Source organism: Callorhinus ursinus, unplaced genomic scaffold, assembly GCF_003265705.2.
Source record: "Callorhinus ursinus isolate GAN/ISIS: 27379988/994484 unplaced genomic scaffold, GSC_fseal_2.0 scaffold8, whole genome shotgun sequence".
Classification (NCBI taxonomy): domain Eukaryota; kingdom Metazoa; phylum Chordata; class Mammalia; order Carnivora; family Otariidae; genus Callorhinus; species Callorhinus ursinus.
Window position 1 is genome coordinate 45,044,845 of NW_027397070.1, and position 26,631 is coordinate 45,071,475.

The 26,631-nt window shown below is 47.6% G+C and overlaps 1 protein-coding gene across 2 annotated transcripts in view; it reads right to left on the minus strand.

The window, feature by feature from the left end:
• Positions 1-24,752, minus strand: part of DPF3 (double PHD fingers 3) — a 245,239-nt gene extending 220,487 nt beyond the window's left edge. For both annotated transcript variants that reach the window (XR_012379067.1, XM_073895521.1), the window contains exon 1: positions 24,699-24,752. Coding sequence is in view for 1 of the 2 variants with exons in the window: in XM_073895521.1 (XP_073751622.1) it covers positions 24,699-24,730 (32 nt within the window). In the remaining variant the exon portion in view is untranslated. The remainder of the gene's footprint in view (positions 1-24,698) is intronic.
• Between the last annotated feature and the right edge of the window lie 1,879 nt (positions 24,753-26,631).

Sequence of the window (26,631 nt, forward strand, 5' to 3'; positions counted from 1 at the left end):
CAGGTGCCACCAGATCCAAAGGCAGTTCCCACCCACAAATCTGAGGGGAACAGAAATGACCAAGAAGGAAAAGAGAAATTAGCACATAGATGAGAAACACAAGTTTAAAAATCCCAACCCAGGCCATGAGTCAGCTGAGTGAAGCTGGCACCAGAGTGACAAATTAATTTCATGACCCTGTTGCTTTCATTAGGAACTGCAGGACTCTTAAAAAAAAAAAAAAAAAAAAAGGCAACTTATCAATGTACAAAAAGGGCATGTATGTCTGCCTACATGTCTCTGTAGAGTAATCTGGTAATAAAATGGGTTGTTTTCTAATGAAATTTGCTTTGGATGTACATTAAACCACCTACTGTGTGTCTCACACAGTGCACTGTGCTGGAGACAGTTCCTTCCCGTGAGGAGCTCTGGCAGGTGGAGGGGACTGGCACAGATAAGCTCACCAGAAGGCACCATGCTACACAGTGCTCTGCTAGCAGGAACAAAGTGCAATGGCTCTGCCTGGAGGAGGCTCAAACCTTGAAGGGTGAGTGGAAACTGGAGAGGGTCATCAGGCAGAGGCGTGGGGGTCAGAGGGGAAGTCCTGGCAGAGAACGTCAGAGAAGCAAAGGCCTAGAGGTAGGAAGTCCATAGTCTGGCGCGATTTGAGCTGAGTCCACGGACCCATGGTGAAATGGGCTGAGTCCACGGACCCATGGTGGAATGGGCTGTAGTGGGAGCTCAATAAATATTTGATGAATGAATCAAAAGCACCTGTAACACTTATATGATTTTTTTGGCTATTTATGTCTATCCCCACCTACAAGATTGAAAATTGATACAAAAGCAAAGATTGTGCCCTCAGTTCTCTATCCCAGCACCTCACACAGAGCTGCACAGGTTGGCACTTAGTAAATAGCAGATGGTTGGATAGATGGATGGAGGTGGCTAGGTGGGTGGGTGGGTGGATGGATGGGTGGATGGATGGATGGGTGGGTGGATGGATGGATGGATGGTTGGATGGGTGGTGGGTGGATGGATGGATGGATGGATGGATGGATGGATGGGTGGATGGGTGGGTGGATGGGTGGATGGATGGATTCTATAATCATTAGGAGCCACTGACAGTATAAAGGACTGAACTGTGCAAATCTCTCCCTGTGAGTAGAGATTGCCTGACATGGGGAGAGACTGAAGCTGAGAAGCCAATTCGGAGGCTCCTGCCAAGTGTCCCTAGGAGCACTAATGTTGCCTATATAAATGGAGGAGGAGACAGAGTCCAGGGACATTGCCAAGGTTAAGTCAACAGAACTCGGGGACTAGGAGTATGTAGGGGTGAAAAGAGAAAGAAGTCAAAGATGCCTTGAGATTTTTGCTTAAATAGTAGTGAACCCCGAGGGGAATTAGCAGCTTTAGGGAAAGAAGAAGAATTCATTTAGGATATAAGTTTGAAGGGGAATGCCCAGGAGAAATGGAGTAGGCAACAGGACAATCAGGAGGAGAGAAGATTGAACTGTGAGCACTGGCTGAACCCATGGGAATTTACTCATTCATTTCTATCTTAAGCCCCTTCCATGTCCGGAGCACTTACTACGTACTAGGAGCTACGGATATTGCAGTGCCCAAGATAGGCAAGGCCTGCGCTCTCGCAGAACTTACATCCCAAGGGGAAAGGCAGACTAAAAACAGGTAAACAGATACATCATTTCTAATGGTTGTCTGCACTATGAGAAAAATACAGGGTAATACACCAGGGGCAAGTGTTGCCTTAAGTGTGGTGGTCAGGGGAGGCCCCTCTGAAGAAGTGGCTTTTGCCACAAAGAGCTGGAGTGACAAGGAAGTTCCTCACTTTGTGCCTTCGACTTTCTTACACGAGTCTATGGTAAAATCATCTGCTCAGAGTGAGAGGATGGAGAGGGTTTTCAGGTCAATGGAAAATCCTGGAACAAGTGCTGTAGGCAAGAAATGAAAAAGGCTCAGGAAAGAGGTTATGATCGGGCACTGAGGACCTAGCTGAGGGCCGAAACTGTAAATGTGTAAAGGAGCCTATCGATGAGGAGCATACACATATTTTACAAATATTATATACTGATGAAACTTTATGTCCCTGCAGCTATATTGAAACCAGCATTAATGCCCTAGGAGTGATCTGGAATCTCTCCCCCTACTTTGTGTGAGCTGGGTTTGCTGGAGTGTTTATTTGATTTTAATTAAGTTTGATGGGCTGTGAGGGTTTTCATTACTTGCTTTGACTGCCGCCGCCACCCGCCCCCCCCACCATAGACTCCAGTCACTTCTGTCTGGGTCCCTGCCACAGCCTCCCCTCTCAAGCCATCCTGCAAATTAATCGCCCTCAACGTCCATCCCACCATATCTTAAATATCTCCCCAGCCCCTACAGGCTCAGCGCCAAAGTTTTCACGCTGACGCTTATAACCAGGGGCTTCACTACCGCTCCGGCCTTCTCTCTCCCAACTACCCAGTCTGGCTGCAGTTCTTTTTTTGAACCCAACCTTGTTTGCATGAACAGACCCAGGTCCATGCCTCAGCGTCTTAGGCAAGTTGCTTAAACTCTTTAGAGTTTTCTCTTCTATAAAATAGTTAATATTATCTGCTTCCCGGGAGGATTGAATGGGTTACTGTGTGTAAAGCACACGGTATAGGACTGCTGAGCAGAGTACAGGTGTTTAAGAGATGGTCACTGGAACTAGTATAAGCATTACTTTAAAAAAAAAAAAAAAGCCTGCTGTGTGATGATGCAGTTATTGTAGTGACCAGCACACGGGCCTCACACACAGAAGACACTGGGCCCACGGCCATTAACATTGCTACTATGTTCTGCTTTGGGACGCACCTCTTGGTTTCCAGTGCACTCTTCTTTGGGCTTACCTTAAAAGTCAACTTGTATCTTAGAGTCTTCAACTTACGTTAACACTCAACATGCATCTTGTCCCTCAGCTAGACAGAAAGTTCCTGGAGAACAGAAATCGTATCCTCTGCTTCTTAGTACCCCACTCAGGGTGAAGCACATAGCCTTCCACTTCAGGAGGTACTAAATCATTCCTGGTTGATTCCCCTCTTAAAGGGAAGGCTTCTCTCTCCTTGGCTCCCTAACTTCTGCCCATCCATCAAGGCCCCCTTCAGCCCTGCCTCCTCCATGAAGCTGGCCGGTGAAATTGATTTCGTCTTTCCCTGAAGGTCTATGGCTCCCACTATCCTGTCATATTTTGTCTTAGAGCTTCTAGACTATTAGGACAGGCAGAGCTAAGGGAGAATACACATGCAGTCCACCTCGCTTTCATCAGTACTCATTTTATAGCTTTTCTAACCAGACTGGGGGACTGCTGGGCTATACCAAAGGTCTTTATCACAAAGAGGAAGCAAAGGTTGAGGTGGCCAAATACTGGTATTTCAACCACTGGGACTCCGGACAGCTTTTCATAGGGGTTCTGTCTCCAGTGGCTTTGTGCTGGAAAACATCAGAGCCAAAAACAAAAACAAACACTACAGCACAATGAGCTACCACCTCATGCCTGTTAGAATGGCTATTATCAAAAAGACAAGAGTGAACAAGTGTTGGCCAGGGCGTGGAGAAAAGGGAACCCCTGTGCACTGTTGGTGGGAATGTAAATTGGTGCAGCCACTATGGAAAACAGCATGGAGGTTCCTCAGAAAATTAAAAATAGAACTACCCTATGATCCAGCAATCCCACTTCTGGGTATTTATCCAAAGCAAATGAAAACACTAACTCAAAAAGATATCTGCACGCCCATGTTCATTGCAGCGTTATTTACAATAGCCAAGACATGGGAACAACCTAAGTGTTTATCAATGGATGAATGGATAACAAAAATGTGGTATATATATAATATATATACACACAATGGAGTATTATTCGTCCATAAAAAAAGAAGGAAATCCTGCCATTTGCAACATGGATGGACCTCAAAGGCATTATGCCAAGTGAAGTCAGACAGAGAAAGACAAATACTGTATGATCTCACTTACATGAGGAATGAAGAGAACAGAGGCAGGGGTAGGGGAAGGGTGAAATGGGTGAAGGTGTTTAAAAGGTACAAACTTCCAGTTATAAAATAAATAAGTCCTGGGGATATAATGGATAGCATAGTGACTATAGTTAATAATGGTACATTTGGAAATTACTAAGAGGGTAGATTTTAGGGGCACCTGGCTGGCTCAGTCAGAAGAGCATGCAACTATCGATCTTAGGGTCGTGAGCTCGAGGCCCCCATAGGGCATAAAGATTACTTACATAAATAATAAACTTCTAAAAATATATTTTAAAAAAGCTCTCGGGGCACCTGGGTGGCTCAGTAGGTTAGGCATCCATCTTTGGCTCAGGTCATGATCCTGGGGTCCTGGGATTGAAGCCAGCATCCAGCTTCCTGCTCAGCGGGGAGTCTGTTTTTCCTTCTCTTTCCCCTAGTTCCTTCTCTCTCTCTCTCTCACTCACTCTCTCCAAATAAATAATCTCTTTAAAAAGTTTTTTAAAAAATAAAAAATTTAAAAAGTCCTCATCACAAGAAAAAAATTGTAAGTATGTGTGGTGATGTTAATTAGACTTATTTTGGTGATTACTTTGCTATATATATAATATAATATAACATATTATATTATATTATATTATATATATAATTATGTTGTACCCCTGAAATTTATATAATGTTTGATGCTAAATAAATCTAAATTTTAAAAAGTGTGCAAGACTGTTGAATCACAGATCTGTACCTCTGAAACAAATAATACAATATATGTTAAAAAAAGAAGAAGAAGACGACAGCGGGAGGGGAAGAATTAAGGGGGGGAAATCAGAGGGGGAGACGAACCATGAGAGACGATGGACTCTGAAAAACAAACTGAGGGTTCTAGAGGGGAGGGGGGTGGGAGGATGGGTTAGCCTGGTGATGGGTATTAAGAGGGCATGTTCTGCATGGAGCACTGGGTGTTATACGCAAATAATGAATCATGGAACACTGCATCAAAAACTAATGATGTAATGTATGGTGATTAACATAACATAATAATAAAAAAAAAAGTAAAAAAGTAAATGAGAAAAAAAATGCCGAGACCCTCCGCAGCGAGTAAGGGAGGCAGGGCAGGAGGACGTGGGGCCCAAGCCCAGTTCTGAGCTTTGACGAGCTGTGTGGGGCCTGAGCACCAGCCCAGACCTTGCCAGGCCTCTGCTGCCATGTCCAGACACTAAGGGATCCCACCAGTGCTCTCAAAGGGATTCCCTAGATCTGCAGTTGCAGGCACTAGCTATGCCTCTGAGCTGTATGTTAAGGGACAAATTGAGTCAGAAGAGTTTTCTCCCTCTCTGGTCATTACCTGGCAGAGGTACTTTAAAAGCTTGTCTGATCCTTCTGCCCATTCTCCTATCAGGCATTTCATTCAATGGACATAAAAATGAGGGTACCCCAGGGCAAAGTCTGAACCATTGAAATGCCCACCCCCCAGCCCCATTATCACTGTTGAACCTGGGTGATGGATTTATGGAGGTTCTTTATGCTATTCTGTCTACTTTCATACAGGTTTGCATCTTCCATACTAAAAAAAAAAGTTAAAATAATGATAAACCCACCTCATTCCACCCTTTCATGTGCTAGATACTCACTTTCTGGATGGATCTCATGAACCCTCCCCCCCACACACACACAAAAGTTATTGAATCTTTAAAAAAAAAAAAAAAATCTGGAAATTGTAAGGATGCACTACTTTTTCACCTTGCACACTAGAGAACAGAGGTGTGAAGAAAGGCACAGTGGGGTGTTCGGGGGCAGCCATGAAGCTTTGAGCCCCCTCCTCCCACGGGCTCCCTCACTTTGTAATGGTGTCAGCTAGGAGACTACCATCCCCAGATCCTTGCCTGCTCCGGTGTACTGTTGCCAGGCCCAAAGAAGGCCATCTGGGCCTCCAAAGCACTTGGTCCCCATGTAACAGTTAAAGCATCCTTACATTTGTTGTTGCAGGTGCAGGGCTAGAGAGAAGCTTTAGAAGGCAGGAGAATCAGACTGCACAGCCTCGCCCCCAAGATTCTGGTTCAGTGGGTCTCAAGGAAGGCCCAGCGGCCTACCTTTCCATCAGTCACTCAGGTGCTCCTTGTGTAGGTGGTCCACACCTTGAGAAGCCCAAAGGAAGGGTTTGGAACAAGCCGCAGGGACAGCAGAGGGGGGCAAACCACTCTAGACTCTACTTGGGAAGAAAATCCATCTAGCCACAGCTGCAAAAACTTCCAAGGTTGGGGATAGGGTGTCAGTTTCTTTCCACTGCCAGATGGGACTGGGAATATGGGAAGGAGAGGAGCATGTACAAGGAAAACTCTACTCTTACAGCCTTTTCCAGCCAATACCCTGTCCTTCATGTACATGCTCATATCGTATTTCTATTTTCAACATTTTACCCAGAAAAGTCTCCTCAGAACTCACATGTCCTGCCCTTCCCAGGGCCTATAGCTAAATCTCCCTATATTTCCAGGGGGCAATTTTTAGAATGTGGATTGGATCAAGCCACTTCCTAACTTGAAACCTCTACAACTGCTCACTGTTCTTAGGGAAAAGTACACATCTCTAAAATTCCCATCAAGGCCTGTGTGTTCTGGTCCCTCTGACCTCTCTTACCATATCATTTTCCCCCGTTCTCTGGTGCTCCAGCCCCAACAGCCTTTGCTGATTCCTCCAATATGCCACAGGACCTTTGCATGTGCCATTCCTCTGCCTGGGATAAAATGTCACCTCTTCAAGGAAACTTTCCCTCAACACACTAGACCAGACTGGTTGGTATTCCCTGCTATACTCTTTCACTTTCCAGGCCTTTCCAACATAACACAGATCCAACTTTTATTTATATACCTATATGATTAGTGTCTGTCTCCCCAGCTGGACTATAAGCTCTATAAAGATAGGGTCCAAATCGGTTTTGCTTGCCATTGTATACCCAGGGCCATAATAACGGGTACATTATATTTGTTCTACTACTATAAGATAAATGCCAAGTGCACTATGGTCTGGAGAGACTTGTGAATGAAAAAGAGAAACAAGACACAGCTGGAGAAATTCATGATGTACATGACAGGCCAGAGTGAGATGGTGCACTTTCTCCTGGACGTGGGCAACTGAGAATCTTCTCTATTATCACAAGAACAGTGGTCACCGGACACCACAAGATCTCAGGCTTTAAAAAAAAAAAAAAAAAAGCATCTGTCCAGGACTGTTCCCAGAGGGCAATGAGAATGTAACTTATCCCTCAGGGAATATGGGAGCTGGAAAGAGGCCAGAAAAGACTGAGGACCAACCTCCTCAGTGCCCTTCCTGTCGTCTCTCTGGACACGTAATTTTGTCCCTCGGTAGCGGGCCTCAGAGAAAGCAGGGAGGAGAAGGTCACAGACAGAACCAACCTTCCTCCCTCCTATCTGGAGCCACCGAAACAGGCGAGCTCAAGTTATCTTCGTGCACCCTTCTTTTCCCCAGAGAGGAGTGGGGGGTAGGGCGGGCGGGAAGATCTAGAACAGTCAATTCAGAAAACAGGCTGGTTTTTCTTCTGGGTCATCAGACACATGCCCATTCAAGGGAGGCAAAACGTACTGAAGTTTAGGTTCTCTGACTAGGCTACTGAATCCCATCAATTACACCACGTGGAAAAAACTTTGGACAGTTAAAAATAACATAGGGGTCTGGTGTTTGGAAGATCTGGGGAGTGTGGAATGCCAGCTTGTCAAGTACAGAGCGCCGCCAACAAAAGCGTGTGCTAGGAACACGTTTACACACGCCCGCAGGGACAGGAGGGCCACGGACGAGCAGGGTGCCCACCCCCGCACCAGAGCGCAGACCAACTCTCAACGCCGCCCACTCCGGTCCAAAGGACTTTCAAGCCCTCTTCTAGCTGTGGAAAGGGCAGACTTATCCGGGAAGGAAGCGCTTTCCTCCCCCTCGGAGGAGGCAGCAGTGGGTGGAAGCCCGAGCCGGGAGTTCAATCACGTCCGAGTCCGTTCACCTCCGCGTGTTGTGCTTCTGCATCTGTGACATTCGCGTTCTTTCTCAGAAGGGCCCACTATCGGCACCAATTAAGCGGCAGGCAATAATCGAAACCTGGACAAAACATCCCACAGATCAATCTTTCCCAAAGTCTCCTCGCACATTTCTTCAAAGAGTAAAAAAATACATTAATAATAATAATGCCATAGAGTTCTAGAACTTCTTTCTTCTAAGGAAATCAGAGGCTCTCTTAGTTATGATTTCATTTTCCTTAAGACGACAATGTGGGGGAAAATCAGCCAGTCCATCTTTCCATCTAATGGATAGAAAAACAGGGTCCCTGTGAACGAGTAAGAGGGTAATATGGGCCAACTCTTCTAAGCACTTTAACACTCTTAACTTCTTCAATTCTTCCAACAACCCTCGGAAGGCACACTATCATTACTACTTTGCACATGAGGCAACTCAGGCACAGAGAGATTGAGAATCCTGCCCACCATCAGGGGCCTTGGATTTGAACCCAGACTCTTAGAGCTCCAAAGGCTGCATCCGAGCTCCAGGCCACATATCCCCTGCCTGCCACGCTGCTACCCCTGGGACAGAGTGTTGGAGCTTCCAGAGCCCAAGACTCTAAGGAACACTGAGGACTGGCGTGATGCCCAGCCTCCCCCTGAAAGCCAGCTCCCTGGGCCCCGGGCCTTCCTGCAGGAGGGAGTGGGCAACACATAGGTGGACCACCTGAATGGGTCACGGGGGTGCCCATGTGCCTGGGTGGCTGTGAGGAAGCCCTACCTGCAGGATAAACCAGCTCAGTCCTCCCAGAAGGAAACACCATCCTAGAGATGGGCAGTCCCCCTCCCCCCGATGTGAACCACGGAACTAATCCTCGGGGCACCAGGCTTTGATTGAGCTCTGAGGGTCAGCATTTATGCTTTCCTCCCTTGACCAGATTTGTGTATTTTATTTATACCATTTATGGGTTATCGCTGTTGTTTTGAAAGAAAAGGCATGGTGCCTGAAGGAGAGAAAAGGGGAAAGACTTATAGATCTACTGCTTGGACAGGCTTCACCCTTCAGTCCTGCCCTACTAGACAAATCTGCCCATGCATGGGCCAGGGCTGTCCTATACCTGACGGGACGGGGGGCTCACACCAATGCAGGCCCCCCAGTGTGTCCCTTACCCCCCACCCCTCTGGGAGGAGCCTTGAAAAGGACCCAGAATGTATTACCAAGGAAACCAAGAATGAGGATTCCATTCAACCTTAGTGAGGGAGCCTGTGGAGGTAGGCAATCCTCCCTGTTGGGGGACACAGGAGGACAGCCCAGCCTCCCCCTGAAGCCTCTCTTGGCCTCCGAGGTGTTCAAGTACGTCCCAGGAATTGGCTGCCCAACTGGGACTCCCCCCAGAACAACCTGGTGCCAGGCTCTTTCCCATTTTTACCTTCTGTTCATGAACCACCTTTCCACTCCCATCCAGACAAACAGGTCCATTTGCTCCCCTCCCCACTCCTTCCCACCTGGCCTTTCCTCCCCCAGAAAGGAAGGGGATTCTCGGAGGAATCACTCAAATGCTTCCCAAATCTCTGTTCACTTCCCTTTCTGCCTTTGCCCATCCTCACCCTCCGCTGGTCCTCTGAGCCTGACCAGATCCCATTGTCCTCCCAAACTCAGCTCAAAGCCACCGCCTCCCTGAAACCTTCTCTGACACCCCAACCACAGGACACGCTTTCTCTTCTCCGATTTCACAGACCCCTGAGGGGCTGGCCCGCTCATTTACTGCAGTGTAACCTCACACACCGCATTCCTTCTCACCTGGTTTGCTGTGTGCAAGCTTTGACCTTTTCCTCCTTCCCTCTCCCCACTCCCACATGCACGAGATTGAGTGTGCCCTCCTGGGGACAAAGCAAATACTCTTTCCTTCTTTTTGTGCCCCTTCAGTGCTTTTTGATCAAGGTGCGGTGCACAAGGAAAAGGAGACAGGTGTCAACAGGGCAGGGACAAAGGGGTCAGAAGGACACCGAAGCTGGAGATACAAACCTTGACATTAGGCATTAAGCGGAGTATTCCTCTATCTAGGGCTCAGAGAATGCTGGGGAGGCTTAGGTCTGAGTCAAGAAGTGAAATAAGCAGCAGAAACAAAAAGAAAAAGAAAAAGAGAAGGGTAACCAGTGGGCTTTTCTTTCCTGGAAATTTCAAAAGCCACAATACAGCCTGAAGGAGAGATGCCAGGAAGTGGCCCAAGGCTGCCTGATATGGGTCTTGGAGAAAGGTGGGAACATTTCAGAACTTTCATATTGTCCAGAGTAGTTCATCTGGGCCGAAAAGGAGACAGGAACTCCAGGCAACACGGGGCAGTAATAAAGACTGTTGCCATCAACCAGAGCATCTTTTGTTCTGTATTTCTCAGGAAACTGATCCCATTCCAGGCAGGTAATGGGTGAGAACAAATGATGGCCAGAAGAGGGACCTGTACTATGGGGTCCTCTCAGTTTGGCAGGTTATCAAATAATAAAACAAGAATCCTCCTCCTCAAAGGATAGCCAGGGCAAGCTTGGTCTCAGAAGGTTCAGCCTCATGAACCAGTCAGGCTCCATCCCTCCGCTAACGCTAACTGAGATCTCCAGCCCCTGTGATGGCAAACAATGCCCCCTGGTGTGCTCTGGACCAGGGAACTATGGGAACTTTCCCGAATTTCACAGAACTCTATAGATTAGCGTTCATCTCAGCCACCCGGTGCATAACTGACCTAAAATTGAATGATCCAAACCTGTTTCCCATCCCCCAGAGATGTGTGTAATTAGATAAAATGAGGACAGAATATGTATAAGTATCTGTTATACTGGGATGGCTGCCCAGAAAGGAAATGAACACCAGGAACCGGACGGCCCTGTGTGAGCCCTCTGCACTGAAGGGCTACACACTGGGACTGAGGCACAGTCACTTTGAGAGAAAGTGCTAGTGCAGTATGACCTTTCTGAGTTGACAAACACTTCTGTACAGTTCTGCTCCTCCAACCTGTGTTTTGGTGCACCATCAGCATTTTCTCTGGCTTTCTGCACTGAAGGATGTCTAGTGGACAAGAATCTGATTTAAAACTTGACTCCAGTAGCCCATCACCACCCCTGGTCTTTCACCTTACTCCTGACCCAGAACCAGGCCTTTCCTGGGTGGTACCTTCTCCCAAACAGCCCCACCGCAGAATGATTTGGAGCATGGAAAAGCAGTAAGAGGACATACAAAAGTTACACTGATATTTTTCTCTCTCTTGATATGAAAAATGAAGGCCCCCACATGATCTCCAGGTCATCATATTTTGTTTCACTGTCAAGCGAATTTATCTGCATTGAACGTAGTTGGGACAATGAGTCGTAGGGAAAGTTATATGCATGTAGGCGTTGGTACTATGAAAGTACACAAAAGGCATCGTTTCGAAGAATATATATCTGAAAATAGCTACCGGGGCCATCATTATCTCCAAAACTCAGTAGGACAGGTCCCAGCATTGGGGTAAACCATTATCATATTCTCATCTTCTAGGCTCCTCCATCTTAAAAACTCATAAAAGTCCTCAGGTATAAATAAGGCTACAGGAAATCCCATAACATATATAGCTGAGCACATTGTAGATGCTCAAGAAAAATGTGGCTGATTTCTCAGTGGCTGTTCACAGAGTTTGGTTACTTACTTCATCCCCGAAGGAGAGCAAAGTGAGAAGACTTGTCTTGGCTTCCCAAGACCAAAGCGAGTCTTAGCTCCACAAAAATGAAGTGGTGATGAAACAAAGGGCTAGAATCAATGACTCCAACATTCATCATAGCCAAACATGCCACATGCAAGCAAGGTCAAGCTGGTGCCTGTTTCTCAACTCCTGAAATTGAAGAATTTGGAGAAAGGAATTCTGCTGCCTTTTCCAAACTCCTGCAGTCAAGAAAGAGAATGGGAAACATGTCAACCCTAAAGGGCTGGAAGCAAATTAGGTAGAAAGAGCAGTATGTCTGCTTGCAGACTTCATTTGCTCAGATATTCCCTATGTAGTTATGCAATGCCTGCTATGCTAGATCCTGGGAATAGACAGGCCCAGGTAACAACCATCCCAGCCTTCCAGGGCCTTATTCCAACTAACCAGAGTGAAGTAGTTCAGTGACCAAGAATGAAGAGTATGCTTGGGACAATAGGGCTGAGGCAGGTGGGGCCAATTCTACCTGAGGGTCCACAAGGACTTCACTGGAGAAAGGGGGGCCTCCAAAGTGCCTGGAAGTTAAGCAGGTAGGTGCTCATCGAGGGTGCCTGGGGCAGGGTGGGGCTGGAGGAGCCACAGAGGTTTGGTAAGAGTATAGTGGAGGATGGGGGACGCGGTCCCTCTGAGCAGGGATATAGGAACATCATTTTAGGATCAGAAGTTCACCCACACCCCACATTCTGAGGTCCTTAACCTGGAGCCTGTGGACCTCTAGGGCATGCATGGATGGGCTCTTCAAGGTCCGTGAACCCCATATGCAGATGCTCACATCTATATGCATTTTTTCTGGGAAGATAATCCACCACTTCCACAGGATTCTCAAAAGGGTCTACGGTTGCCAAGGAAAGGTGAGGAAGAAATATTCCACAGGACATCGAGTAGCCTGAACACCACAGTGTGGAGAGGAAGCCACGGTTTTCTGTCTCTGCATCCCACCTAGAGTTTGGTCTCTGACATGTCCTAGGTTTTCAGAAGGAGCAGACCTAAAAGGATGAGGGGCAAAGAGATGGGAAGAAATCACCATTCTCACCACCAACACAAACATCTGTGTGTACTGACCGTGTGCCAGGCACTGGGCTAGATTTTAAAAACCAATACGTCTTTCCGTAAAGACACGTGGAAATCCGTCTTCCTGGCCTCCTACTCCCAGAGCTAGGATTGCAAAGCCAGGTCCCTAAATGTGAATACGAGTCACCCAGGGCAATTCACTGCAATCCCCAGATCAGGCTCAAACTTTAGTTGGCAGTTGCCTAGCAACAGGTAACCCCGAAGACACAACACCAAACTGAGATACCAAAAAGGCATTTTGTGGATAAGCTGGTGCTGAAAAGAGCCCCCACGCAAGTCTGTCTGCCAGGTCTCTCTGGGATGCTAGGGAAGGTGTTGACTTTGCAGCCAAAAGGATGCTGGAGGGCAGAGCTGGGAAGGTGTGCAAGTGATGGTGTGTTCCCCCCAATCCACCTGCCCGCAAATTGGGAAACGGGCACAGGAACACGGAACTGAGGGTTGAGGGAGAAGGCAGCCTGAGTAGAGAAGGCAACTGGAGCCTCTGCACGTGCTCTTCCAGACCAGACCACACATACTCTTCCCAGCTGTATCTAAAGCCACATTAAGTGGCAAAGATCTGACTTGCCCCTACATTCAGCACTCCCCTTAAAGGCATCACCAGACCTCCACCTGCAGCTAACTGGGGACTGGGGGGGGGGGGGGGAGCAGCTTCCTCCCTTCCAGAGGCAGCAAGCCTGAAAGAGGCTAAGAGATCTTACTTTCTAAAATTCCTTTTTTTTTTTTTTTAATGGAAAGCTCAGAAATTCCTGCAACTGAGTCAGATGAGCCTGGGATTCCGGAGACAAAGGCTCTCACCCAAACCATCACAGAGGCCAAGAAAACTTGGGTAGACGGGGCCTTCTTAGAACCCGTCCACCTCTTCTCCGGAAAGGTCTTGGGGGCTGTGGGAAGGGGCAAAGAAATCACATAGGTCTAGAAGCGGTTCAGGAAGAACAAATGCGGAAGTCAGACAACAACAAATAAGGCGGGTATAAATCCCGATAAAATATTAAAATCATTAAAGGGCTGCTGCTCCCTGAAGATTGGGAAAAATGAAGAGAGTTAATTAAAAGCAATCTCCAGCACTGCTGAGCCAGCCGGCCCTGATAAATCAACAGCTGGGGCTGCTGTGGAGGGCAGTCAAGGGGCTGGGCGGGCGCGTTACCGGCCGGGGAGGGGGGCTGCTGCAGAAACAGCAGTGACGTCAAATTGAACCCAGCGACTTACAAGTTTCGTGTCTACTAGATATTTTATGGCCACTGAACAAAGTTGTGCTCCGATGGGGAGAAAACGATCAGCGAACAAAGAGGGAAGAAGATAATAGATGAAGAGGTACTGTTTGTTTGATTCAAAACATACTCAGAACTGCGATGCCAAGCATCTCTGATCTTGCCCCAAATGCAGAGGCTTTCGCTTTTTTTTCTCTCTCTCTACCTGATCTGCACAGATAGCTGCATCTTCTCCGGTCCCTCTACAAAACCCTGGGTGACACGTTTGTCTAGGGCGGCTGAGGGAGGTAGTGCGAAGTCAGGGAAAGGAACAGAGAGAGGGCAGTTAGGAAAGACCTTAAAAATGCTCATCGCTGACTTTTAGCACCAAAAAACAAACAAACAAAAACAGACAAAACAGACTTTTAGCACAAAACAAAAACGTCAGCAAAAATGGTGGGAACTTTTTTTTCTTGCTTGCTTTCTCTCTTCCCCCCCTCTTTCTTTCGCTACATCCTCCCTTCCCCCTTTTTTTCTGCAGTCCGATAAAGTTTTTGTTTTTCATTTTTAACAAAAAAACAGCTCAGAATTTTCGGGCTCAATCTAAGTAAAAAACCAGCGATTTTCAAAGTGTTACAAGAACAGCCCTTCTCTATTCTAGGGGAACCCTCCGGCTCTTCCTTGATGGAAATATAATCAAGAGAAATGATTGGGGGAAAGTGTTTTTTCTCCTCCATAGAATTGGGATTGGAAGGGGAGTGTGTGCATGGGGAAACATAAGGAATTATGCATTTGGATATGCATTTTAATTAGGTGGACAGAAGCAGCCGCCTGTTAATTTTTCTTGCTTGTTTCCACTTAGCATTCATCACAGGCAGAACCACCATAGAGCGCTCCCACGATAATAGATGGTTCTGCATTGGCTAAGTCCTCAGGGAAAATAATTAGCAGGAGAGAATATATTCTCTCCACTCCCACTACCCCATCCACCCTGCCCTCCCCCATCCCCAGCACCACATTTCATTTCCCCTCCCCACCCCCCAACCCACAGTGGTTTCCCTAGGAGAAGCCTAGCGGAGCAGTTAACCTCCTGGCTTACAAGCACTTACTTTGCCCTGCCAGAGAACCAGGGTCTGGAAGGAGAAACAGATAGCCTGGAGGCCTTCCTTGGAGGCGAAGGTCCTAGATGCAGGGAGGGAGGCTACTCTGCTGCTGAGGTCTGAGTTCTGAGTTCTGGGGGGCAGGCCGGCCATCGGTGTTGGCCAGGACAGGATGAAGAAAGCCCCAAAGAGGATGAGACAGTTCTCCCTGAGACCAACTGGCAGCAAACAAAGACATGTAAAGAGTTGTTAGTTGAGGATAACGGGGGCCCAGATGACATTTTTTACTCAATTTGCTTTTACAAAGTAAAAGAACGTTGTGGTGTTGTAGCAAGCTTGAATGTGAAGGCTGGCGATCAAGATGGAACCCTCTAGAATTTTGACCCCCGCCACAATGCGCTCCATAGGCTACTTTTATATAAAGAATCAATTCAGGCAGCTGATCTCCTGTGTCAGTAGCACACCCTCCTCGTTGACCAGCCGACTGAAGCTCCAGCCCCACCTCCACCGCTTCTCTCTTCCTCTCTTCCTTAAAGTCGTCTTGATAGGAGTCAGAGACTGCCAGATGACTGAAGCCCAAGTTCCAGGAAAGCTCTCCCCTCTGCCCTCCAAGTTTCTGTTTCCTCTGATTTTGCGGCTGACTCCGTTCAGAGCTGACAATGGGAAATGAAATGAGGGCTTCCCCTGAGCTCATATTCTCACCTATTTCAAATCCAGACAATGGGGAACATCCCAATGAGATCTTAAGACTATTTACACACAGCTGGATGAGTGAGGCTTTGCATTTCCTGAGAAACAATGCTTAGGCTTGATGCGTAAGGCCATACTCATTTCATTTATTTGAGTTTTAATATATTAAAACAATGTTTAACATATGAGGTATGGTTGACTCTGAGAAGGCCTCAGTCAGCTACCTGAAACTGTGCCGTTCTCCTAGTAACACCTTCCATGTACACTTTACACCTTTGGAAATGTTTTCACATCCATTATTTCATTCAGACACCTTGGGGGCCGAGGAGGGCTGGGTGTGGGAGGAAGGGAGGAGAAAGGAGACCTCCCAAGCTCTTCTCGCTGAGGAAGACGATAGGTCTGATATACTCTTGCCTTTTTAAAGCTGTCCCATCCTCCCCGTGCTCCCTCGCCCCCTGTTGCCAAATGAAACTTCCACCCTGCCCAGGAAACAAACAAAACCTTCACTCCAAGACTCACCAGGTAACTACTGCTACAGCTCCTGGAGCCTCCCCAAACCCAAACCCTGACACCCCACGTGCCCTCCACAGGAGGTGGAGCCGAGGGGAAGGCAATCCGCCTGGCTGGGGATTAAAAAAGAGAGTCTTTGGGTTCTCAAAGGATTTACCCTTCAACAAATAATGGTATTCCTATAGGGGAGAGGGGAGAAGGAGTTTGCATTTTACGATACTATTAGTATTTTCCCCTAAGTTTTTAAGGTGGGGGTTGCCTGTACTATTTAGAAACGTAGTCCCTGAATTTTAAAGAGTCTAAAAATGAAGGGCTCTAGGCATATACCCCAGAGAATTGAAAGCAGGCCCTCAGCTACCTATACACCCATCTTCATAACAGCATTACTCACAATAAGTAAGAGATGGAAGTAAGCCAAGTGTCCCTCATCAGGTGAGTAGATAAACCAAATGTGGTATGTACATACAGCGGAACATTATTCAGCCGTTAAAAGGAAGGAAATTCTTGGGGCGCCTGGATGGCACAGTTGGTTAAGCATCTCAGTTTCAGCTCAGGTCCTGATCTCAGGGTTGTGAGATGGAGCCCCACTTCAGGCTCCCTGCTAAGTGCAGAGTCTGCTTAAGTTTCTCTCTCCCTCTCCCTCTGCCCCTCCCCCCTTTCACATGCACATGTGCTCTCTATCACTCTCTCTAAAATAAATAAATCTTTTAAAAAAGGAAGGCAATTGTGGCACATGCTACAACATAGATGAACCTTGAGGACATGATGCTAAGTGAAATAAACCATCACAGAAGGACAAATATTGTGTGATTCCACTTACACGAGGTGCTTAGAAGAGGCGATTCATAAAGACAGAAAGCAGAATGGCTGTTACCAGAGATGGGGGAGTGGGGGAGGTGGGGAGTTATTGTTTAATAGGTACAGAGTTTCTGCTTGGGCTGATAGAAAAATTCTGGAGAGGGACTCTATCAGTGGTTGCACCATGTTATGAATGTACTTAATGCCACTGAATTGTATACTTTAGAATGACTACAATGGCCCATTTACATGTTACAAATGTTAAATATACATGTTATGTATATTTTACCACAATGAGAAAAAAATTAAGGGGTTGCCTCTGTCTGCTGGAGGTCAGGGTAACCATTTTGGTTTCTCTTTTATTTTGCCTGAGAATCACAGTTTGGGCTTCTATGAATTCTCTGATGGATTCTGCAACCCCTTCTTCCTCCTTTAGGCTTGTAGAAAATTACCAAGGGAGTTTTCAATCAAAGGAAAGCCTGATAATAACACCCCCAGAGGAATCTGGGATATTCTGGAGGCATGTCACTAGAGGAGAAGGAGGAGAGGCAGTGAATTCCAGTTTAGATAACTGCTAATACCTACCAGGATACAGCCTGCCTCTGTATGGTTGCTAGTCACCTCTATTCCCTCAGCAGTGTTACACAGGGTCCACTAGAGGAAGCACAGTGAGACATCAGTACGGGTCCACCTGCTTCAGGTCACTAAACAGACAGGTATCTGCAGCTGCCCAAATGGAAGTGAAGTAAGCACTTTTATTTCCATGTTAATGGGACGGGTGCAATAGGGAAGGAGGGGGGTAGGTCCAGGGAGATTGTGGATAAATGAAATCCAAAGGAGAACAATCTTTTGCTTGCTTCCCCTCCTCCCTCCACACATTTAAAGAAAAGAAGGGGGGGGGGGGGAAGGGAGACAGGTGTTCTCAATAATTCCAGTCTTTTCCACAACCAAAAACTTTATCTGAGTGCGAATAAACAGCAAAATAGGCCAGATAGTCTTCCCACTTCTCTCTCTTCTCTCCATCCTCTGGTTGGGGTGCTAATGAGCAGAAAAGTGTTCACAAAGGAGAATCAGAAGGAAAGCCCATGTTCTAAATGGCCCACCACCTGGTCCTCAGCCTTAGGCCCTGAGAAGGGAAAGGAGTGCCATCCCGGTTAGAACCCCAACGGGTAGCATGATGGGGCAGGACTGAACCCCAGCAGATGAAACTAACGAAGACTCCCCCAGTCTTAACAAATCCCCTTTAGAAACACTTTTAAAATAAGAAAGAATTTGAACTTTGGCCCCTAACTGCTCCCCCCGCCCCATCCTAATCGACCATAGTAAGAGCCACCAAGCTTTTGACCAGAAAGGAATTTGGGCAATCAAGGTGCATCACCCTCATCTTAAAGACAAGGGATATGCAGCTCAGAGAAGCTCTGTGTCCAAGATCCAGTAGCAGTTTGGTGGCACAACTGGGAGCAGGTGCTCAAGTCTCCAGATTTCTCTCTCAGAGCTTTTTCTCCTCTACAACGCTGAAGTCATCCCAGCTACCAAGACTAGCAAGTGGTGAGAAATGAACGTGGAAGAGGGACACAGTTCGAGATAGGGCCACAATGATGGCAGGTGGAAGGTTGGAGATGCGAAACCTCTTCTGGTGGAGCTTCCAGTGGCAATTCATACACACAGCAGGTTTTCAAAGTGAATAACGACAAAAACATGCTCATTTCACAGCAACCTGAGATGACCACAGTCTCTGGATTCAGCGGGGGAGGAGAAGGGGCAAAAGGGGGATTAGACATGTGCCATCATTGTTTCCCAGACTCCTATCCAAGACCAGGGTGGCGGAGGACTCACTGTGGGCTATTTGAACCCCATTATTAGGCACTCTGAGTCTAATCCCCCCCGCCCCTCCCTGCTTCCAAACATAGCCCCTAACTCTTAGCCTTCTCAAGGCTTCTCTCTTCCCTTCCCATCCCCCACACCACTACTATTCACAAACACAACCTAGAAATTCCCAACACGCCAGCTCCTCTTTTCCCACCCCCCCCCCGACCCAACACCTCTAACCACTGCTTTTAAAACTGATGCAAATCACAGGCTTCAAAAACCTTCCTTGGGTGACAGTTTTACGATGCTAAGCTCCATTCATCCATATGGTCTGACAGACTGTGAAACACTAGTAACCGGACCAATAAGAAAAACAAATTAGAAAAACACCACAACACCTCATCTCGTCCTAGTCACTCACACAACTAAAGAAAACTTTGGAACTTGCAATAGATCATAATATCAGGCTCTCTCCCTGTTCAACAATAATCTTTTCAAAGTTCCGGACCACACAGAGGTTTTATCCACTCACCTACTGCCTTCCCACCACCCCACCTCACCCCACCCCACCCCCAGACCACGCTTTATCTTTCTTTGTTAAATAGCTACCTATTTAAAGACTATTTCGAGCTAGGATCATGCTTACATAGGCCCCTGCTGGAAAAACGGTGCCAGAACCCAAGTAGAGGCAAAAACTATTTCAGTGGTTAGGGCATTTCTTTGGCCAGGCGCTTGCCACATTTGGCTACATTTCTGTCTTCCACTGACTTTCAGAACACTCAAAAACCACAAAAGTTACTTTGCAGAGGTTGGGATAATAAACAGACCTGGATTCTGTGCCTTTTTATGACCCAGCCCCCACCACCACTACAAATCAGCAGAGGCTGCACTTTGAAAACAGAGAAGTCAGCCTCAGTTTCCTTTCTGTTTCTGGTGCAAAACAAAGCCTGCTGACCATAGCATTTTATTTTTTGCATTGATCTGAGCAGATGGCTCTGAAACCGCTTTAGACATTATGGCCTTTCTCAGATGTATCCAAATTCCAGCTACCTGCATGACTGCATAAACACAGAGGAATATGAGAAGTCTCCAATTAAGTGGCCTCTGAATGCCAGCCCACCTTAGGGATCTCAGCAGCTCCCATTCTCCTGGCCATCTCTGGATGTCTCCCAGGTGGTCTGCAAGGCAGGCTATTTTCAGAGGTTTATCCTGTGACAATGCCTCTACTTGGGTTCTGGCAGAAATTAATATCCTTCATGGGTGTATCGTCAAAACCAGACATTCTTCCCGCTGAAAAATAATGTGTGCTAATGAAGTTTGGGGAATTCAGGGTTTTTTTGTTTTTTTGTTTTTTTGGGTTTTTTTGAGTAGCAACCAGAAGCAGATGGAGAAGGTGGCTCTTAGGCATCTGTTGGCTTAAAATATCTGAGGGTCCTTTTTCATAAGGGGCTAAAATAATGTCCATAAAAGGCTACAAGTTCACAAAGTCCCAACCTCCATATCTCCCACTTAGTACCTACCCACGTTCCCCCACTCCCAACAAAAGAGCTGAGAGGAGATTAGAACCAGGAATGTGCCCCCCCACACACACACACCCCTTCTTCTCTGATATCTAAACTGAGTGCCACAGCAAGAGTGAGGTCTGGCTTGTAAGTGGCCACAATTGCACAACTTTCACAGGCACCAAAACCACTTTAGATTATAATACAGTGTATCCAGATCATAGGATGTATAAAGAGATGAAGATTTGAAGATGGATGTATAAAGAGATGAAGATTTGAAGTCCATCTACACACATGACCTGCTGTTTAACCTTGGCTAAGTAAGTGTGTATTTACTTCTCCCAGAATTGTTCCTTAATAACAAAACAGATATAGACACATACCTCCAAGCAAGGGAAACTCCTTACCAAAGAAAGTTTCAAAACGATAATGTATTTGTATGTTCACAGTTAGAAGCATGACAAAATAGTTTGCTGGTCTCATTCTTTTTAAACAGTTACTTGAGGAAAAACCCTGTTGGTTTATATAGAATAATTAAATAATAATAACAGTTATTCTTTTCTAAGCTGGCAGTTATAATAATACATACATATGTGCATAATCAAGTCTGGCAGAAGGTGGCAGACATTCCCAGTTAAGTGCATACAAACCAGGGTTTTGATAACTTAATAAAAGAGTAAGTTGTTTAAAGCGTTGATAGCAAATTTGGGGGAAGGTGGTTTACTTGAACTAGAATATTGAGTAAGATTAGAATTTATATTAAAAGCATCATGTTTCCTAGGTATGCAGAAATCAACCAGAATATGTTATGTGACTTCTACATAGACCTTTACCAAACCCATATCTATGTTACCTGCATGGGTTTTACCTCACTACATGGCCCTTCTCTTGCTTGTCCATGTAAGAAATGAGGGTTACTCACACATCTAAGCTCAGACAATGTAGCTGCTAAATTAAATAATGTGTAATACCCATTTACACATCATACAAGTCTATCAATGCTTTTAAATTCTATTTGTCCAGATGTGACTGCTTGGTTGTGGGGCCACCCGCCGTGTCCTCTTTGTGATCTGATCAGTCCAGGCGGCTCCTGTTTCTGCCTCTAACACCCTGTTGGGCAGTAATAAGATGTTAAAGGCGCCAACAGAGAGAAGCCAGGCTGTCAGCTTCAGAGAGGAAGGGGGTGAAGGGTCCAAGGAGGAAGAATAAGAAAGGGAGTTGAGGGGAGATCAAAGACAGGCAGGAAGAAAGCCAAACTGCTAAGAGAGGAGATGTGGTTCCAGGAGCTTGGGACCCTAAGGAAGACCCCAAAGCAATGAGATTCAAATTGTACCATCCGGTCACCCGAGCTATTGAATTATTAAATGTCCCACATGGAAAAGCCAGTATAATGAAAAATAGTCCACACTCAGGGTAGGCAGAGCCCCACGGAGGTGTTGCATGAAACCTGAGCTTGTTTCTCCCCAGCATATTAACCTACCACCACTTTATTCCCCAATCCTAGAGGAAACCTTTGTGTGACTGGTTTCTGTAGGGGGCGTCCGTGTTGTTGGCTTTTTTTTTTTTTTTTTTTTTAGGAAAGGGAGAGACTGACTCGGCCGCACACAGAGAAAATGCTAATGTCGTTCAGCTCTGTTTCATTGTCAGGAGGGACACAAGAGGATAAAAACCTAGCTCTCCAAACCATTCTCCCTGCTCCCCTCCTCCCAACACCACCATCCATCCCTTTAGCTGGATGTGTCTCTGCGCTTTGTTCTAATTTATCCCATGCATAATTTATTTACGTGTGTATTGTTTCCCGACCAGCAACTTTTAAAAAACAAATGAAATGTATAAGATGTTTCATTAAACAAGTTGTTTCCAAAAATAAAGGCAGATGGTGTAGGTCTCCCAATAACAACGCGTGTGCTCCTGCATTAGGAGTTTAAAACCCGTCCGGAGCGCAGGAGGCTCGGCTAGTTGGGGAGAGGGGGTGGGTACTGTTTACACCCCCTTACCTCCAGGGAAAGGGTTTGGGATGCAAAAAGGAGGGGCTAATTAAAAATGACCACTCAACTCCCATCTAGAAAAACCAGGCAGGGGTGTTGTGTATATGCTAGCGCGTGCGTGTGCGTGCGTGCGTGTGCGTGTGTGTGGTGACACAGAATTACAAAACACTTCATTGCAACTGTCTCTACACAAAGTACAAGTATAATAATTCAAAACTAATTCCACTAAACCAGCCCGCTGCTCTGTCCCTTCCTCCACCTCTAACCCCACCCCACTCAGACACCCTCGCCAAACACGCACCCTTCTGCAGTTCAAAAAACAAACAAACAAAAAACTGGAGCGAGCTGGGAAACCCTGGAGCGTAGAGATACTGCGCCTGCCCGCGCGTGAGCGGGCTCCAGGGTAACGATGGTACAGCTTTCCCAGTAGGAAACAAACCTGGCGCACATATGAAATAGATTTCTCTAACTTGAGTTTACCAGGTGGCAGCGGCCCGCCTATGTGATTTCGGCTGGAAATGGGGAAACTGCAAATCAGCTGTAGGTTCGGTAGAAACTCAGCATCAGCGGTGTGGCTGCGCGAGCGACCGGGAGCGAGGATGCGGCGAAGTTACGCCCATTTATTCTGCCATAAAACATTTTCTTTCTTGGGTGAAACGCTGTGGCGTTCAAGAGCAGTGTACCCGAGCTTGCGAGCGAGAACTAAAGCCGGGAGGTTCTCTGTGATGAACATCAGCTTCCAGGATCCTCTTAACGGCAGCTTTAATATATATGTATATGTAAAACTCCGATACCGGGGATATTACTACCTTTTTCCCTATTACTGATGGGAGATAAGCTGGTGCAAACACGTCCGATTACCCTCGCGCGTTCCTTCGCGCTAGGAACCCCCCTGCCGCCCCCCCTCCCCTGCCCCCGGTGCGAACCTGGTTTTCAACTCCAGGAGGACCCCGGGGTGCCAACGCGGTGTGCTGAGTTGAAAGAACCTGCACGGCATCGGCCACACACCCGGTAGAATTCTGCATGAAACGCCCCCCACCCGCACCTCCCCCTCCCTTCGCCCTCGGCTTCCAGCCCAGCTGGGAAGTCCTGGTCCCAGAGGCGCGGACCGCGACCCACGTCGCGCGGCGATCGGGAGGGGAGCTCTCCTCTGCCAACATCATTGCCAATAGCACCCCTTGTAGAGCGACGCTAGTTTTCAGAAGCTCCGCGATCACGATTAGACTTGGCGACTTAACAGTTCCACCGACTGGAAGGATGGAAGAAGGAAGGAAGGAAGGAAGGAAGGAAGGAAGGCAGGCAGGATGAAAAGGAGGAGGAAGGAAGGCAGGCAGGAATTGGCTGTCGGACCCGGGGACTGGTCCCCGCATGTCCTCACCCAGCCCGCCCCCCTGCGTCCGGGATCTGGGCGTCCGCTCAAAGTCTCCCGGCGGCGGCCAGAGGCACCTGCCCCTCGCTCTGGCCGGGAGCAGAAGCTGCCCGCTCAGACGGGGAGCCCCAAGCTGCCTCTTCGCCCGCCTCGGCTTTTCACCCAGAGGAGGCGAGAACACCATTCATAAGACCTGCAGCTTCCCTGCGTCCAAATCAACCCCAAGTTAACCCGAGTCGTTAATACACTACAGCCAGTTCGCCCACAAACACACACACACACACACCGGTGACCGCCCGGAGCGCAGTCATGCTCGGGGGGGCTGCCCCGGCAGGAAAGCCCCGGGCAACCACCTGGGCCGCAGGGCTCCCGGGACCCACTGCTCCCCCTGCGGTCCTCCCAACTCCGGAAGGTTTGCACAAACTCCCCGCAAGCGATCGGAAGGCGTAAAGCGCCCTGCAAACTCCGGAGCTGCCACGGTCCGCTCGCCCCGGCGGACCCAGCAGTCGGGCAGGGGCTGCGGACTCAGGAGGCGCGGGGCTCAGCCAAGTGCACCCAGGCGGCCCCTGCCCGGCGCTCGCCCCCAGCTCCGCCGCCCCCCGCGCCGCGCTCGCCGCCCCGCGAGGCCGGGCACTCGGGGGACCGTGCTGTCCCCGAGCTGCCCACGACCGCCCTGGAGAGCGCTCGAGCGCCTGGTTCCCCTGCCGAAAACCCCTCTCGGTGCGTCCTCCAATTAAGCAGAACACAAATGTAACAATTTTCTTCTTGTTAATTGCATCTCTTGACATTTCTGCGCGTTGGGGGGAAAAAAAGAAGATGAAGAAGTAAGAGCTGAAAGAAAAGAGAAGCCCCGCCGCGGCTGCAGGCGCCTGCAAGCGCAGTGCATTGGCAGCGCTCGGCACGCGGAAGGCGCCTTTTTTTTCATATTGAAACCAGGCGGAATATGTACATTTTTTAGTCTTACTTACGCTTTCAGGGGGTTGTGAATGACAGTCGCCATTTTGCTACAATGTAACAGAATATTGTCTGTCTCAGAGTTCTAAAGGTTCGCTCAGGGGAAGCGGAGAACCAATCAGAGCACGGGATACCGGCCCGCTGGCCAATTGGCGCTGCTGGTCGCCAGATGGGCGGGGCCTGCACGGTGGTAGTTATTAGGGGAGCTGTCAAAGCCCAGAGGTCACTCCCTTTTGTAGAGCCCGAGAGCAAGCAGGTCTTAAAGGGGCAGTACCGCGCGAGCAGCTCCTTTTCCGATTTGGGAAAGTGGAGACGCACGGGAGAGTATTCTAATTTGGCTTGAGCCCCTACTTTCTGAATAACTGCAGAGAGTTTGCGCTCCTGGACAGAAATATTTAAGTATTGCCAACAAACCACTGAACCCCATTCATTAGCTTTTGGCTTTGCTGTTACGTTTTTAATCCCCCAAAGGGCAAATCCCCTTGTTCCCGTGCAAAAGTTGGAAGGCTGCCGTTTCGTCTAACAAATTACTACACGTGCCCAGCCGTTTGCTAATGCTCTGGGTCCTAAGGCTTTTTAACATTCTCATTCCCGTAGTGTTTTCTTTATCTCAGCCACCTTCTCTCCCTCCCTCTCTCTCTTTCTCTCTCTCTCTCTCTTTCTTGGAACTGCTACCGCCGTTCCTGGCGACTCCAGGACAGCAACTCCCCTCCCCCTGGAATGTCTCAATGTCAGGCTCGCTCCCTCCTGCAGCCAGGGCTTTCGTTACGTAATGCGCGGTGGTCACTCTGCGCGGTTCCCCACCACCACCTCTTCTCATCTCCACACACCGCGGAAACTTCTGAAACGATCAGATTCCGGCCGGCTGGGGAGCCAAGTGGGACCTGGCGCTCTGACCTTTAGGCTTAGGAACAGACGAGGTTTAAGGAAACTTTTGGAAACGCTTTCTGCTACTAGGAAAGAGTAACTTGACAGAAGGTGTTGCCAGAGTCTCTTTCGGGGAGTAGCACACGCGATTCTGGCGTCACTTTTCACTACTTAGATACAAGGTGGAAAAATCTGCTACTGAATAATCCGGTATAACCCGAGGCTTTTGGAGTCTGTGTCTGCTCCAAGTCAGCGTGAACTCCTCACTGGCGAACCCCTGACAAAACTGGGAGACTTCTGTGAAGCCAGGCTTCCACTGAACAGCCGGGAAGCTCCCGGTGGATGAAATCTCACTACATCATGAATAGGGGCCTCGTTAGCATACAGAAATCTGGCTAACATCCCAAAGTTGTTTAATCAGGTCAAATAGCTAAAATAGCGGAGGAGGGGTGAAAGGGGGAGAGGAGATGCCAAATTGCCAGTTCTTCAGAGCTGTGCCCTCTCACTTCCTTTCTCAGGGCTCCTCAAGGCAATGAATTAAAAAATAATAATAATAAAAATAAAATAAAGCTCCAGGACTTTCAGAGTTCAATTCTATACACTATTCAAGTTACAGAAAAACAGAACAAGGCTGAATGGGTATGTGTGTAAGACTTGAAATTTTTAACTCCTTTCTCCTAGTTAATAGCATAGGCGAGTCCTATAGATTGCTTTGTAACTCCTTTGCACAGCATCTTGCCATTTGAAAATAAGTTATCCATTTTTCTAAAATTAAAGTTTAAAAAATCCCTTTCTTACTAATTTGTCAAGGGAATGGTTCAGAAGCTAGTTCTTGGCCTGGGATGGGATTTGAGAACATCAAAAAGCAAGCACTGTATTCAGACCCAAGAACTACGATGAGTTTGAAGTATCAGCCAGAACTCCCACCAACCTCTTTGAGATATCAAAACCACAGCAATTCAGACTGGAAGACAACAGCATATTTTAACATACACAGCTTGATAAAGGAAGCAGGAAATGTGGAGCCTACCCTGAATGAGGCTTACAGTTTAATAGGAGAGGGAAGACAAATTCATATTA